Below are 17796 nucleotides of genomic sequence, written 5' to 3'. Positions count from 1 at the left end.
TGGTGTGAGATTCTGGCCTGCTTGCAAATACATTCTGCGTAATTCGCTTTTAGTGCAGAAAACGGAGGAAAAGTGCAGAAATCATGTGACCCCAGCTCGTGATATCAGGATGGATTGGTATGTACTGTATGTGTCTACCTTCAGGCCACGCTTCACAAACACTTAGGAGCTTTCAGTTTGCCACTACATAGTGTTCTACACCTCCTGAGTGAACAAACACCTAATGACAAATGATAATGAGTCCCATTGAGTATACGCTTCCTCTGAGTCAGCACACAAGTGGCTTAAAGATTCCTTCCTTTTCTTTGAAAAGCTGTATGCAAACATATTAGGCCGTGTTCAGACTTGATTTTTTTTGATGATAAGAAAATGATGACAAAGGCGCTTTTTTAGTAATAGAAAAACGCTAGCAGCCGAATGCCATGACTTGGGAGGCAGCGCAACGGACGTCTTTGCAATAACTAATCACACTCAAAAGACTACAATAGTCATTTCTCGCTAGAAATGCAATCAGAAGTTGTTGAAAGTGTAAATTATATGTACATTTATAGTATTTATAGTATCGTATTTATTCGAGCTTGGGCCTTCTCGACCATTCACGTTCCTCGCATGTTGTTGTGGAAACGACAGGTCTCTGTCATTGGTCAGCTGTGAAAAAGGAGCTTGACGTAGGACGTTTATTTCTCGAAAAGTTCAACCATTTTCTATCTCAAAAGACGCTCTGAACTGCAGAAAGATTTGCAGGTGCTGGATTCAAAAAGAGCGCTCAGGACATTTGTTTGAGAACATGATTTTCTCTTTAGGATTAAATTGTTAAACAGATGCTAGCAGCTTCAAAACAGAAGTCAAGTCTGAACACGGCCTTAGCCGTGACTGCATGATGTTTCATTTTATCTGTAAAGTATAAAAATGATTTTTGTGGCTATGCAACCAATGCCATCTCATATTGATAACCTGTTACCAGCCTGATGTCTCTGTTGTGTCTCTGCTTTCATATTTGATTAATGATGCGATTGACTTATTTTTAGATCTTAGGGTGCACTGACTGGATGCTTGGGGTTGTAAGAGCGGATGCAACTCGATGCGTACGCTTGTTGAGTGTTATCAGTTTTTGGGGTTAAAGGTCTATTTGTGTACCAATCCCAAACACAAGGGTACCCCGTGTTTCTGTCTGTCTCAATGACTCGCGTATACAGTACACACTCAATGTTCTCTATAATCCATTTTATAACTCCAGCTGTCACGAAAATCCTTTAATCCTCATGGACACAATGCCCAAAAGTAATTCACACTGTTAAAGGGGAAGCGTGTCTTTCTGTTTCCAACTATATTATTTAAGATGTTAAACAGCCAAATGCCAAAAGCGATTTGTTTGAACTTCTCTACAGAACTTTTCGTAAATAGTTTATCTCCTTCGTCAAAAAAGCGGAAAAAATGACGGCATCTTAGTGCTGTGTGAGCCACCGTAGTGCTCGAAAGGAAGGGGGAGGGGGGAGGGGGGAGTGAGCCGTTGGTTGCAATTCGCAACTTCAGAGCTAGATGCTGCTAGATGGTCCTTTAAGCTCTGGTGCTTTACCTACATTTAAAAGAGTGCCTTCCCTACAAACATTGGAGTAAATTGAAAAAATAAACTATTTTACTCTCTAAATTTTAATAATTTGACGATAATTTGACAATTTACCTTTGTTGTGTTATTCGAAAGTGGTAGATCGGTGACATATACAGTGATATTCTTGATAGTAAGATCTTCCATTTGATGAGTGACTGAGTTTTGGGAAGACAAATTCAGACCTTAACGAGAACTATAAATATAAGAAATCTGAGGTTCTAAGCTTTCAAAAGATACCAAATATATTGAATCTTGTGCGTCACAACTTAAAGATGTGATGACGTAACGCAACCAACATTTCAGATTGAAATGCACATTTTTATAGAGAGAATTTAGTTTGACAAATAAACATTTGTCACTTTAAAAGTGAGCAACAGCACCACAACAGTTTGAACGTTATTGCACTCTTTTATTGCATAAAATAATTATTGTTATTTTAATATGTTAAAACAATGCACATAACTATTCATAATAAACAGCAACAAAAACATCAGTGAATGTTCAGATGTTGGTCGAGAGGTCTACGGTGTAGCTTATATTAGGATTTACTTTGAAGTCTCTCTCTCTCTCTTCCCCATCAATCTTTCCACTGTGTGACTGTGAACATTTCATTATAGCTGAGTAAACCGCTCTCTCTCTTTCCATGAATGCATTCATTGGTCATTTCACCATCAGCAGTAATTCATTTGTCCAGCACATGTGTGTTGATGGCTTGCAAGCCATCAGAGAGAAAATTTGATGTTATGTAATTGAGATTAAAACAGCCTGGGATTTACATTCCAAAGCCAGATGCATTCAAGCAGCAGTTCAATGTACAAATGTCTTCATAATCATCTATATGGCGCCGTTTTTCAATTTACCGCCATATCGTCTGTGTTAAAGTTATTTAGGTTGGATGAATATAGCAGATTAATCTCAGTTGTTTGCATGCCACCGAAAGAATGTTGCTCTACCAGGTGCCTCTGGTTTTATTGACATTATTAACCTAGCACCTCACATTTCAGTACGCAAGCATTATTACGGCTGGAAAATCATACATACATTTACATTACAACCAAGGATGTTCTATCTTTACAGCATGTGTGGACGTTTTCAAATGCAAGTATAACTTTGGTAATAAAAGCTTGAAGAGCCGGTCAGGCTACATACAGAGAAGGTACGGACTGTTGCATCCATTCTCAGAACAGGAGAAGGGTCAGTTCTGGCTTTCCTGGACGCCGCAAATGTGTTACGCAGTACTGTGAATTCATTAACCAGCAGCACCAATATGCATGTTGCTCAGTATACGAAAGGCGCGCTGATTCTAGCTTATGTATTACACATCATCTTCCTTAGCGACAAGCCATGTTCCTAATGAAAAGCGGATGAGAGCATGTGTGTCTGTGTACCAGAGAGAGTCTGATCTGATCTGACACCCCATCAAACCCGACCTCACGCATACCGGGAGCCCTTGAGTTATCAAAGCTTTGTTTTAGTCTTCCCCGTCCGATGCACAAAACACACACGTGCATATTTTGCATACTTTATATTTTAGGAACACATGACACTCGGTAAACACGGGTGTAGATCATGGGTAGTGCTTGGCTTTTATGATCACGCCACACTTCTTTATTTAACACAACTAATGTAAATCATTAAATCATGTTGGACTTTTGTCACCATTGTTGAGATTTGTATGTCGATTGTAGGGAGCCGGTATAATTAAAAACTTGATTAAATCATATTTATATTATTACCTATTCTGAATTCATTTTATTGAATCAATTTAATGATAAAATATGTGGCTAAATTCTTGCAATATTTAACAGTGTAAGGTTTTTATATAACTTCAGAGAGCCTGAGCATGTGCGTGTGGAGGCTTTTAGAGGTCACAGGGATGTTTTTGGGGATATCACAGTTGTGGTCTGCGTGTGTGTGTGTGTCTGTGTGTGCGTGCGTGCGTGCGTGTGTGTGTGTGTGCGTGTGTGTGTGCGTGTATTGTGTTTGTGGAGGCATTAAGAGGTCACTGTGATATTTTTGGGGATATCACAGTTGTGGTCTGCGTGTGTGTGTTTGTGTCTGTGTGTGCGTGCGTGCGTGCGTGTGTGTGTGTGTGCGTGTGTGTGTGCGTGTATTGTGTTTGTGGAGGCATTAAGAGGTCACTGTGATATTTTTGGGGATATCACAGTTGTGGTCTGCGTGTGTGTGTCTGTGTGTGCGTGCGTGTGTGCGTGCGTGCGTGCGTGTGTGTGTGTGTGCGTGTGTGTGTGCGTGTATTGTGTTTGTGGAGGCATTAAGAGGTCACTGTGATATTTTTGGGGATATCACAGTTGTGGTCTGCGTGTGTGTGTGTGTGTCTGTGTGTGCGTGCGTGTGTGCGTGCGTGCGTGCGTGCGTGCGTGTGTGTGTGTGTGCGTGTGTGTGTGCGTGTATTGTGTTTGTGGAGGCATTAAGAGGTCACTGTGATATTTTTGGGGATATCACAGTTGTGGTCTGCGTGTGTGTGTGTGTGTGTCTGTGTGTGCGTGCGTGTGTGCGTGCGTGCGTGTGTGTGTGCGTGTGTGTGTGTTTGCGTGCGTGCGTGTGTGTGTGCGCGTGTGTGTGCGTGCGTGCACGTGTGTGTGTGTGCGTGCGTGCGTGCGTGTGTGCATGTATTGTGTTTGTGGAGGCATTTAGAGGTCACTGTGATATTTTTGTGATGCGTATGTTTGTGAATGTGGAAGTGTTTAGATGTCACTGTGATGTTTTTGTGATATTGGAATTGTGTGTATTGTGAGCGCTGAGGTGTTTAGAGGTCATTGTGATGTATTTGGGATTTTGGAGTTGTGATGTGTGTGTTGTTTTTGTGGAGGCATTTAGAAGTCACTGTGATATTTTTCATAAAGGAATTGTGTATGTGGAAGCTTTTAGAGGTCACAGTGATGTTTTTGCAATATCTCATTTGTGGTCTGTGTGTGTGCGTGTGTGTGTGTGTGTGCGAGTGTGTGTGTGTGTGTGTGTGTGCGAGTGTCTGTGTGCGTGTGTGTGTGGTGTCTGTGTGCGTGTATTGTGTTTGTGGAGGCATTTAGAGGTCACTGTGATATTTTTGTGATATTGGAGTTGTGATGTGTGTTTGTGGTGATTTCGTGGTGAGTATTTGTGTGTGTGCGTGTTTGGAAGCTTTCGGAGGTCACTGTGATGTTTTTGTGATATTGGAATCGTGTAAATTGTGAGCGCTGAAGTGTTTAGAGGTCATTGTGATGTTTTTGTGATTTCAGAGTTGTGATGTGTGTAGGCATTAAGGGTCACTGGGATATTTTACATTGGAATTGTGTGTGTGTGCGTACAAGCATTTAGAGGTCACTGTGATGTTTTTGTGATATTGGAATCGTGTGAATTGTGAGCGCTGAAGTGTTTAGAGGTCATTGTGATGTTTTTGTGATTTCAGAGTTGTGATGTGTGTAGGCATTAAGGGTCACTGGGATATTTTACATTGGAATTGTGTGTGTAGAGGTCACTGTGATGTTTTTGTGATATGGGAGTTGTGATGTGTGTGATTGTGGAAGTGCCGAGAGGTCACTGTGATTTTTTTAGATGTTGGAATTGTGTGCGTGTGTTGTAAATGTGGAATCGTTTAGAGGTCACGGTGATGTTTTGGTTCTATTTCTATCTGGTGGGTTCAGAATGAGTCACTGCAGCGGTGTGGTGACATCACCTCGTCTGCGTCGACGGCTGATGCTTATAATAGAGCCAAACACATGCAGCCTTTCTATTTTTCTCTCCAGCTGTCATGCAGCCGGTGTCTGTGAGCCTGTGAAGACATTAGCATACAGTGGCAGAATGAAGATATGCTTCACTTCTCCAAACCTCTTGCGTTCTCACCACCAAGCCTCGTTCATGCTGATTTGACACTTCGTCTACTAACCAACCTAAACTGTTTCTAGGTTCCTACAAAAGTTAATGATTTAGCAGGAGGCAAGTTACCAAGAATTTTATGCTCTGAAAAGAAGACTGACGCCCTTACCTCTCCAAATCCCAGACTGCTCTCTGAGAGTAATGACCTCTGTGCCATGCAGACTGACTGTGGCGGTCTGTTGTGCAACAGCTCTGCATGCTGATGTGCTCAGTTATGTAGTCATTCCAAGTGTGAGTACAAAAACACTCAATTTCACTTTGGACAGGAGGCTTTAGCTGGAGATGTACTCCTCGCTGCTTTTTTTGTTGTTGTTTCTTTGACAAGGAAGGATAAAGGTAACATTACTTCTTTCAGAATGTAGAATGTGTCTCAGAGGCGACTTTCACAAACCCATGTCCATAGATTAAGCCTATTTTAAAATACTATCAATATTTTAAATTATGAATATTTATATACTTTAATTTATAACTAAAATAAAAAATAAAATAAAAAAATGTATATGCTTTATTTATACATTATTTATATATTGCATTATTATAAACTACACTTAAAAACTATGATAAAAATATGATATTGACATGTGAACAATAATGTAAAACGGTAGTAAATAATCGTTTGATAAAAGGTTGAGAAAATTAACAAATAAAATAGATGGATTATCTAATATGATCTCTCTCTCTTACACACATAAGCACGTCTGTAACTCATGGCAGTGAGACAGCGATGCTTTTCAGCGATGTCCTTCACCGACGACTGCAGCCGGCGTCTGTATAAGGCTCAGCACAGCTTCTTATAGAAGCTTGATTCAGAGCGGCGTTTCATAAGATGAATGCAATTATTTGCACAGAAAGGGCCGTTCTGCGATGCTTTGGATGCTGCTTACATAATAAGCTGGTGAAAAGACATAGGAGAGCTTCATAGAAGACCAGTAGTGCTTTACTAGCCGTTTGTTCCCACACAAATTACCCTGCCGTTGCTTCTGGGTCACTGGTCTGTTGCACCCTTCGGTGCAGAGTTCTTTAGGGTGAGATAATAGGTCACTGGAGGATAGACATGAAGCTAAACCAACAGGATTCCACAAATACTTCCATTATTCATTCACCTCACATTGTTACGTTAAATCAACCTTGAATTCATTTTTGAAGTCAAACACACTACAAAACAGATTTCTTGATGGTTATAATGGGAAAATAATTTCTGTGATGGTTTCTAATGGGTTTTTATGTTTCCCTGAAAAAAAAGAAACCCATTACATTACATTTCAGAAATTTGATATGGTTCCCATTTAAATACCATTAGCTTTATCAATTTAAACCATAACATCTGTATCTGTGGTGTGTTTTGGTCATTAAAGCCAGCTATAACACCCCACCAATAGAATCCATCACATACCAGTAGACACCAGTTTGCATTTAAACCATTACATTGGGGTACATGCACACGGGCCGATAACCTTGCTGAAAAAAACAATAGAAACCCAAGAGAAACCATTACAGAAATTAAATACTATCCTCACTTTCCATTAAAACCATTACAAAATTCCTTTTTGAATTGTGTTTTGGGCATTATTCCAATAGGATTTATAATCCCACCTATAGAATCCATCACAAAGGGGAGGTCCCTGCTGAAAGAAACCATAGAAACCATTAAAGAAGTTACTGTATAATGGTTAAAAGGGGTTTGTATTGGTTCTAATGGAAACTGTAATGGTTCTACCGGTATGTGATTGATTATATTGGTGGGATGTTAAATCCTACTGGTTAAAATGCCCTAAACACAATACAAAAAGGAATTTATAATGTTTTAAATGGAAAAGCTAATGGCTCATAATGGTATTTTAATGGGATTTCTGTAATGGGTTCTGTTGGTTCTAAAGGGAATTTTTCACCAAGTGACAACGTTGTGTTCAGCAAGAAAACGTTCAAATTTCGGTGAACCGACAGCAATACGGGTGAGCGTTGTTAAGCGCTTGATCGTAACCCTATGTGCACCCTGAAGCGAAACGCCATTATTCCCTACGGCTGAGATTTTAGTGGAAGTGCGTCATGGACCCGCATACAGCCCACCTCATTCCCAAAGGTCAACGCTCATATACATGGGCCGGCCCGGGTCACATCCAGTCTTCCTCCACGATCCCTTGGTGTGTATATGAATAAAAATTCCGATTAAAAAACCAACAATAACTCCCAAACGCATTGAATTTCCTCTTGTGTTGAGGCCGGGTTCTGTTGTTTGTGTTGGCGTGAGAGAGTAAAGAACAGAGAACGTGCGATGAAACGATGTAATACATTTGTTGAATCCTTCCCAGTGCTGTAAGAATTCATTTCGATGCTTTGTAAACACAAGTTGCCATAATAAAAACAACACGTGGTCCTGAAGCAGACACGCTGTCAGTGATGAACGTCCTCTGCCGGCTGACGTCCGCGCGCACATGAGGCCTCTCTGTGACGTGAGTCGCTCTCGTGCCGAGTGGGCGTGTCCTCGCTGGAGTAAAACCGATCGGCTCGCGCGCTCTTCCATCATTCCGGTGCTGATCGCTGATGCCGAACGCTTCCAACACGCGACCGGGAGAATTCATACAAACACGCGATTCCGCGCTGTTTATTCATTGCATTATTTATTTGCACGCGCGCTCCGCGGGACGTTTTACGCGAAGCTCACGTTCGCTCAAGGACGTTGACTCGACGCGTCGTCACCTGAGGAATACACCTGTCCGGCCGCATCGGTCGGGAATATAAAGTGACCGGAACACCAGACTGTCGGTTTCTTCAGTCATAATGCCGAGTATGAGACAGTCGTACACGGTGACGGTCCCGGAGGAGCCGCCGGCATCGGTCTTCCCTTTCATCAAACCGGATCTGCGCAGAAAGAGTCCGAGCATGTCCCGATCTATGCTGGTGTCCACGTTCGTGGGTCTTCTCATTAACCAGGCTAAGGTAAGCCTAGACGTGCCAAATAGTCCGTTAACCGTGCGCAAACTACGTGACGGAGCCACAATTCACGAATATAATTAGTAGTACAGAGCATTGCAAATACGAACTCTATATCCCACAAAGTGCGCCGTTGTTATCCTAATGAAGTATATTGGGAACCGACATTAAATAGACCTCTATAATATATATAAAAGAGCGTTGTTACGCAACGCCGGTTGTGAGCACGCAACTGACGCCATCTAGCCGCGCAGCTGTTGCGTCGCGTTATGTGCGGACGCGCACTTATCTCAGTGTTCATTTGAACGTAAATCGCAACGGTTGGCATCGAGTCGTAACGATGAGTCACATCAATCTAAAAACACACATTGCTAGGATGACTGCATCGTTTTTAGTGCATCAGGTTAGTACCGTAGCCTACAGAGTCAGCACACGTGACAGAATACTGTATTTACTATGGTAAACTGTAGTACAGTTCTTACTTCGCCACGGTACAGTAGACTGAAGTAGGTATACGTAATAATACTGTAACTTACATGTAGTAAGTACTGTTTACTATAGTATACTATGGTATTTTGTTATGTGGGATCATTGACAAGCAACCGCAATGGAGAGAACTTTGGACAAATGTGCATGAATGTCAATTAAATATCCATTAGGGTGGCAATAAAGTTTATATTTGACAAGCGTAGGGTTTAGTTGATAAAGGTCGTGTTATCAACTAGTGGAGGGGCGATAACACGACCAGCGTTTGTTATGCAACCGAGAAACAAGTAGATCGTACCTTGTGTATTGTTTAAATGGACTAAGTAAGCCATGTGTTAATCTGTCAGCAAAGACATTCCACGAATCACCGGCAGGTCATTTCTTCACACGCATGGGACTTTAATGACTACTGAACGTGGTTTCAATATCTTTTAATCGGGATTGTTAATCATTAAGATAACAGTGTAATGTCGTGGCTTTCCATTAACAAATAGCGTTTGGGTTACAGCGAGCAGATGTTCTGGATCTTTGGTTTGTTTCGTGTCTTTTCCTTTGAAACTGTAGCAAATGAAAAACATTATCTTGCACATTAGACTGTAAATATGAGCAGATTGCAGAGAAGAGCACTTAGCGTCATCTTAAAGGGATAGACTAACAAATATAATGTGTATTTACTGCGTTCAGCCCTTTGGTCTACTGTGTAAAGTAGACTTGAGACTAGGGTAACGTAGGAACCAAACAACATTGACTTCCATTGTATGGATACAGACATTTCTCAAAATATCTTCTAGTCATATGTTTTGAAGATGCGCTATTCCTTTAAGATACGCTATTCCTTTAAGTGACGTGTTTGCGTCTCGGTACAGTGTGAAGTGAACATTTGACTAACCTTTTGGCATCGCAGCTCATTGAGATCTTGTGAGTGTGACAGCCGCGGCTTCCAGGAGCTAAGGTCAGGACACAATGTTCCCGTTCACTTTCTTTCAAGCCGTGCCAGCCGATAAGCTCACAGCCCTCCAAAGATATTTGAAGAGCCAGTCGCAACGAGACCCTGCCGTCCGGGGCGAGCCGTGGCTATCGTACCGCTCCGTTTGCTTTGAGAGTTGGGTGTGAAAGGCAGAGATGGACCCAGCGGAGTCGGGCCTCGGACCATCTGTTTCACCTCTCTCATCTTCTGTGGGGAGGAAAAATGGCATCAGATGCTTCTCATTCTGTTTTGGCATGAAGTAAATGAATAAATAACGGAAGCTCATAGGAGCCTGATAAGCGATGTTTTCATCGGTGTTCGTTTGGAAAAAAAAGCATTAATCAAACATCACCGACACCTCTAAAACATCACCACGATCAGAGAGCGACTCACAAGAACTTGTGGACGTTAGTGCTGCTATTCCAAGACTTGACACTTCACCTTCTGAATGCGACTCATTCTTCATCTTGTCAACAGGCTGACCGCTCGTGTCAAAAATATCCAACCTGTGAAATCATCAGCATTCCTCACCGACCTGTCAGAATTTCACACTGATGCGCTAGATGTGTTTATTTGCCGTTTAATAAATGGCTCATGGTTTTCGTCGTGCCGTGGCAGATGGGCATTGTTTGTTTGCGTGAAGTCTTCAACAGCAGGGGTCTCGGCCTAAATCTGCTAACTTGCTATTTAATGCCCCGGCGAAAGTGCTCGGGTCAGCTCGCACACAAATGTTTACTGTACACATAAGCATGTACTGTACGATATATACTTTGATAAAAAATCTACGTATTTATAAGATGTTTTTGTATCAGTGAATGTTGTCATGTCTTACATCACGAGTTGTCAACAATCTGTGGCGAGCAAACCATGTGGCCGGTGTGAGTCACAGGCTTTAGTCATATTCACATCTACTTCAGATCATCTCTGGCTAAGATGTGGATCACATAACTCAAAGGTCACTATAGAAATCCCACTGACCTCTTTTTTATCCTCACAGAACTCGAAGCACGCTCAGGGTCTGGTGGGCCTCAGGAATCTAGGTAATACTGTAAGTATTTCTCAGCAACGTGTCTACGGCCGTGTTAAACCTTTACGAATTTAACCAAAGTTTAATTGTAGCAACATCAACGCAAACCGTCTCTCACTTCTGTCTCTGTAGTGTTTTATGAACTCCATACTTCAGTGTTTGAGCAACACTCACGATCTGAGGGATTACTGTCTGCGTAACACACACCGCGTCGACCTCAACAACAACTGCAGGGCCAAAGCCGCACTGATGGAGGGTAAGACACACAGATATCTATGAGAACATCACAGCAGACAGATGTTTGATTCATATATGTGAATATAAGCGTGTGTTTCTTTCTCCAGAGTTCGCCAAACTCACTCAGATTCTTTGGACATCGGCTAGCAATGAGGCCATCAGCCCTTCAGACTTCAAAATGCAGATCCAGAAATACGCCCCTCGATTCGTGGGCTACAAGTAAGTAGCAACATATCGCTGCTGTCCTTCTGAAACCTCGTATCTCCATATTTTGCCATAAATCATTATTATTGGTCATCCTTTATGTTTGTCGGCGGGTTTAGCAATATATATCTAACCAATAACAAGTATTAAAAAGTGTTTGTCGACTTTGACAACACCGTATTAATTATTTTATAAGTGCAGCGTTACATTTTCCATTTCCTGAAAAACAACCTATTTGGACATCCCAGGTTTCAAAAGGACAAATATAGTTTCACGGTCTGTAAATATTCTCAATCACTATATCCAAGTTCATTTTGGACCTTGACCGTAGAACTCATGTTTCCTCATTTCTGTGTCATAGTCAACAAGATGCTCAGGAGTTTTTGAGGTTTCTGTTGGATGGGCTTCATAATGAAGTCAACAGAGTGACAGTGAAACCCAAAGGCCTGGTTGAAGACTTCGATCATCTCTCGTAAGTACACATAGTGTTTGAGTCTCAGGCACCATAGATTTGATTGTATTGTTGAGCTATTGTTATAGATTTTTTGAATCATGTGACCCTGGACCACAATTCTTTAATGCCAAAAATGATTAGGACACTAAGTTAAGATCATGTTCTGTGAAGAAATTTTGTACATTTTCTACCGTAAATATATCAAAACTTTATTTTTGTGAGTGGATGCAGCAAAATGGCTGAAAAAACGCCTACAGACTTCACAAGGTGCTGCTCGGTCTTTGGGAATTACTCACACAAGTTTGGTATCTAAAGCTTAGAATTTCATCTTTCGGGTTCATCTACTCTCCACAACGTCATTACAGCGGTAAGCCAATAGAGAGCGTTAAAACAAACCAACGGCGTGCTACAGCGTCTTTCGTAAACCACTTTAAAGGCGATTTTCTCCATATTTTTGCACTCTCAGATTCCAGATTTTCAAATAGTTGTATCTTGGCCAAATATTATCCCGTCCTAAAAAACCATACGCCAATGAATCGATTATTTAGCTTTCAGATGATGTATAAATCTAAATTTTGAAAAATTGACCATTATGACTGGTTTTGTGGTCCAGGGTCATCTATGTTTAATCCGATTGGTTGAGCTGTCAACGCGTGACCTGTGCATCACGTTTTAATGTTGTAATCTGGGGTCTTAAATGAAATGTGTGTTATCTACAGGGACGACGAGAAAAGCAAGAGAATGTGGAACAAGTACCTGGAGAGTGAGGACAGCAAAGTAGTGGGTAAGATGCTTTGCAATATTAACACTGCGTGTGTGTTTTCTGCTCTGGTTAGTAAACGTTCTCGGTTTGGTTTTCTATCACAGATCTGTTTGTCGGTCAGCTGAAGAGCACGTTGACATGCAGCGAGTGCGGTTACTGCTCAACCGTCTTCGATCCTTTCTGGGATCTGTCTCTACCTATCACAAAGGTGAATATACACACAGATACACTCAAACCTACACATGTCTGTATTTATGTGTTACCAAACACAGATCTGACTCATGAACATAATGATAAACAACCGTCGTGCTTCTTTAGACCTCAGGAGAAGTGAGTTTGATGGATTGCCTTCGTCTTTTCACAAAAGAGGATGTATTAGATGGCAACGAGAGACCCGTAAGTGCACATCATACATGTCTGTATGTGTATATGTAAATACAGGATATGTATACACGTGTGTACAGTATAGACATAACCTGATCCTCTCTTCTTTCATGCAGACATGCCACAGATGTAAAGCCAGGCGGAAATGCACGAAGAAATTTACGATTCAGAAATTTCCCAAGATCCTGGTGCTTCGTATCCTTTTTAAAAACAGAGAGTTGGAATAAATCACATTATGAAAGCTTATTAATAAGTCAGCGTGTGTGAATTGGATTAAGTGTGGAGAAACAGTTTGATCTTAACTCTTGGACTCTCAGATCTGAAACGATTCTCAGAGTGTCGGGTCAGAACCAGCAAACTGTCTACGTCTGTCAACTTTCCTCTCAAGGACCTGGACCTCAGGGAATTTGCCTCCGATAACAGCAGTAAGTCCTGCAACATAATGGATTTTATTTCATGCTTCATGTTTATGGTGTTCGACTGTTCTTTTTGTATTTACAGTAAAGTTCGACTGTTCTTTTTGTATTTACAGTAAACACCGTGTATAATCTGTACGCTGTGTCGAATCACACCGGGACGTCTTTGGGTGGGCATTACACAGCGTACTGCCGCAGTCCCTGTACGGGAGAGTGGTACACCTACAATGACTCCAGGTACATACACGTGACTCCAAAAGATGTCAAAAGAAATAACTTCTTGTAAGATTATAAGCATGTGCTTTAGCATCGCAGTCTATCAAAACCATTTGACACCTGACAACAAATGATCCCTGAATAAGGAACAATCACAGACGAGATCTGAGTTATTTCACCGACATAGGGCTGGGTTTTGCAGACACGGAATCCATATTTAAATATATACGCTGGTGACTGAAAGCGTCCTACTCAGCTGTATTAGTGAAATACACACACCCTGGATTATAAAAATACACAGAGCCCACACAATTATGTTTGGAATGGGTTTTTATTTTTACTTTGCGTTACCAAACGAGTAACTTACATTTTTATTTTTTAATTAAGTTAAATTCATAACAACATGAAACTCATGTTCATAAAAATAAAACAGATTTCAACATTCAAAATATCAGTGCGAGTGATGGCGACATCTATATTCACATCCTTGAAAAGCATCCGCATTATGAATATGGTTTCTGTAAATTAAAGATCAAAGAATCAATCATTTTTAACCCAGCCCTACTAGATTTCAGATATTTGAGAAAAACACCAGAAATCTCACAAACTGAGCTCAGATTTGTCAAGTCTGCAATCAAAAGTTAATATTTTGAAGATCTCGATATGATGCCAAACATTACTTATCAAATTGACCCAAATCCATTTTAATTGTATTTGTTCCATACTATGCGTTATTTTTATTGTTTACTGCAGCGTTCTCTCTCTCTCTCTCTCTCAGGGTGAGCCCCATGTCGTCCAGCCAGGTGCGCAGCAGCGATGCATATGTTCTCTTCTACGAATCTGCAATCTCATCACGAATGTGAACAATCTCATCCGGAGGCTGAAACAGTCTTGGATTAAAAAAAGTTTCCAATGCTCTTGCACTCAGTGGTCTGGGTCTAAATGCGCTGATCCCGAGACTCAATTCCAGTGGAGGGCCATGGGACTGTTAACCAAGGGGAACTGAATAAAAGTCATGGACTGAGATGAGAGTTTAGGCTGAACTTTAGTGTAAGGGCTTCTCCATGCATCACGCCTCTTGAGGCTGAAACGGCGGACGATGAACGAGGGATATGAACTACTACCTCGAATAAGGAAGACGTGTGTGTGTGTGTGTGTGTGTGTGTGACTGATATTGTAGGACTCTATGCACTGTGTAAGCGGAGCTGTCTGGCTCTACAGTTGGTCACCACAACCCCAATCCGTACCGTATTTAATTTATTAACTTTACTTTAACATTTAATTTAAAGATAAATGAATTATTTTTACTCAGTTGAAAATGAGGTCATGCAGAGAGACCATATAGGTCAAGAGAGGATGTTTTGATAGATTGTTTACTATTTCAAACATAAGATACGCCTCCGCTTCGGGTGATTTGGTCACTTTTGAGAGATTATTTACATTGAAGGGCATTGTTTTACATTATTGCATGACTCTTCAACATTACAGAGATGATTGTACGGTTTCATTCCTCTGGTGGCCAGGTGTTGATAAACCGAATATAACTATGAATATTTCATTCATCTGTTAAATATTTGAATATTTCATTTCATCTGCTAAATCAAAGTTTTTCCTCCAGGAGCAATATAAGCTTTGGAAGAGGCCTTAATATGTTTTCCTCATTCTGTCAGGGACAGTATATATTCTTTTAAGAATGAGTCTGAATCAGACAGAAAGCCACCTGGAGGATCCATGTGTGTGTGAGAGAGAGAGAGAGAGAGTGCGTCTTTATGTGTTATTGCTCTATTTATAAAGTGAATGTTGTGAATGTCATTGTGCTTTAACCAGACAATGTTTTTTTTCTACAGAGAGATTTTAAATGAGTGGTCATTTTGTGTCTGACATGTGACTATAGTGAACTGCATATCAAGGACCCTTGGCTTTTTAAAAGTCAAGTATGTAAACATGAATAAAAACAAATAGCTACATGAACCATCACGGATGATCGGCATTACTACATTAGAAATAGTCTATAATAATCAAGGGATAGTTCACCCGGGGTTAAAGGGACCATGATCATTTGTTTACTCATGTGTTGATCAAAATCTGAACATTTTCTTCAGGTGAATACAAAAGAAGATATCTTGAGAAATGTCTCAGTGGTTTTGCGTTCATTCAATGGAAGTCAATGTGCGTTAGTGTTGTTCGGTTACCAAGATTCTTCATACAGGTTGATAAAAAATGCTTCATCTTTGAACCAACTATCCCTTTCTAACTATCATGTGCCAGAAAAGCTTTGCTGTAGAGAGATGCGCCTGTAAGTGCGTTGTTGCATTATTTTATGAAAGTAACATGCAACAAATAAAGAGTTTGCGACAGGATAAAGCCTTATTACATTGTTCATTCGTGTTCATAAACATACACTCACCGGACACTTTATTAGGTACACTCTGTTCGTATGAGGATGGAGCTCATGGTTTTCTTCAGTACTGCCTTCGTGGCATGAATGAACATTATTCAGAAAGACTGCTTTTTATTGACATGAAAGCGTCACACACTACACAAGGAATGATGCAAATCTCCCTTTGGCTACATGTTAAAAGTAGATTGATGTTGATTTGTGTTTGGTGTAATCGCTTATCCAAGTTTTCACATTTATTCATTTAGCAGTTGATTCAAAGCAACATACTAAAGAGAGAACACAGCGGCCACATGATTGGCTGATAATATATTTGTGTCACCGACCATTGAACACCTTAAACTGTACCTGATGAAATGGCAGGTAAATGTTATCAAGTGATCTCATTTACTTTTTGACATGTCACCGGCATCATTCGTTTATTGAATGCTCTTTCTTTTCAGTTTATTATCATTCACTTTTGGACCCAATAGTCAAAGGGACAGTTTCAGTGTACTGTCACTAGAGGGCGATGTTAGTTTTCTCTCATTACCTTGCATCTTAAAGGGATACTCAACCCAAAAATTTAAATTCTGTCATCATTTACTCACCTTCAAGTTGTTCCAAACCTGTATTATTTTTTTGCACATAACGAGATATTTTTTAAGAATCTAGGAAAGTTTTCTACCTGCAATGGTAGTCAATGATGTCCCAGAAAAGTCAGCTGCTAACATTTTGTCGAAATATTTCCTTTGTGTTCAACAAAACAAAGCAATGTATACAGGTTTAAAATAACTTTGGGGTGGAGGGTAATAAATGACAGAATTTTATTTTTTGGGTGGAGTATCCCTTTAAACAAGCTTTATATTTTATCCCCCTACATATGTAATATTTAAACATTTTTACAAGCATCTTTACATTACATTACATCATTATCTTCGTGGGTACGTTTGGTTTGGATTTACACACACACATATTTGTTTTTGTGATCTTAGTGGGGACTTGCCATAGACTTCTATTGTTTTTTGCTGACCTGGTGATGAACTGAACTGATGGCTGAACACACACACACACACACTTTATCTTATGCACAAACACTTCTGGTCACCAGCCTCCTCACTATGACCTTTGCATAAAGAATCCTTTCTGTCTAATGTCATTGAGATTACCACTGTCACGGGGTTGTGTGTGTGTGTGTGTGTGTGTGTGTGTGTGTGTTTGTGCGCACATCAGCATCTTGATATAGATAAAGCAGTCAATCACCAAATTCATCCGAGCACAAAGAAGGCCCTAAAATGATATGTGCACGTGTGTGTTTACCATTATACATACAGTATCGACATGTTCTGTCAGAGTGTTCTAGTAGCTTGGCCGCGTGTGTGCTCTTAGTGACTTTGCAGATTAGGTTTCCAGGCTTAGACAGATGATCTGGTCAAGAGAGCCCAATTTGTGAGAAGAAGGGGAGAATTATCTCACTTCTACTGGCTGCTGTAATTCAAGCCGTCTCTCTACTGTAGTGACAAACTGCTCGTCCCTTCTGCATATACACCACTAACCTCGACACCATCAGACCGGACCAAAGCTCAATGACACCGTTATGAATAAACATTGTACAGGCTTTGATGAAGTATGTCCTTTTTGGTGTCATTTAAGTACAAAGTGGCATTATAAAGTCATTAAACTATAATAAATGTAAAAGAATCAAATTAAAACATGAAATATATGACATATATATAATATATACTGTAGTCTATATATAAGTATGAAGTTATATGTGAATAAAATATACAAATATTTGTACAAGATTCAAGATATGTTTTGAACCATACACAGATTTTACTTTTCAAAATGA

The 17796-nt window shown here is 40.4% G+C and overlaps 1 protein-coding gene across 4 annotated transcripts in view; it reads left to right on the top strand.

Moving 5' to 3' along the window:
* The window catches only part of usp2b (ubiquitin specific peptidase 2b), a 29009-nt gene extending 13073 nt beyond the window's left edge, over positions 1-15936 (top strand). The window contains exons 1-12 of one of the 4 annotated variants that reach the window (XM_079450089.1): positions 7909-8419; positions 10864-10914; positions 11026-11149; positions 11238-11349; positions 11696-11806; positions 12508-12572; positions 12656-12759; positions 12870-12947; positions 13052-13130; positions 13253-13360; positions 13468-13588; positions 14346-15936. In XM_079450089.1, the coding sequence (XP_079306215.1) occupies positions 8261-8419; positions 10864-10914; positions 11026-11149; positions 11238-11349; positions 11696-11806; positions 12508-12572; positions 12656-12759; positions 12870-12947; positions 13052-13130; positions 13253-13360; positions 13468-13588; positions 14346-14430 (1197 nt within the window). In that variant the 5' untranslated portion in view covers positions 7909-8260 and the 3' untranslated portion in view covers positions 14431-15936. Of the gene's footprint in view, positions 1-7908; positions 8420-10863; positions 10915-11025; positions 11150-11237; positions 11350-11695; positions 11807-12507; positions 12573-12655; positions 12760-12869; positions 12948-13051; positions 13131-13252; positions 13361-13467; positions 13589-14345 lie in introns of those variants that run through there. The other 3 variants (XM_079450091.1, XM_079450090.1, XM_079450088.1) reach the window with 3 other exon arrangements.
* The last annotated feature ends 1860 nt before the right edge of the window (positions 15937-17796 follow it).

Source organism: Barbatula barbatula, assembly GCF_947034865.1.
Source record: "Barbatula barbatula genome assembly, chromosome: 2".
Lineage (NCBI taxonomy): Eukaryota > Metazoa > Chordata > Actinopteri > Cypriniformes > Nemacheilidae > Barbatula > Barbatula barbatula.
This window is presented reverse-complemented; position numbering and strand designations above follow the sequence as displayed.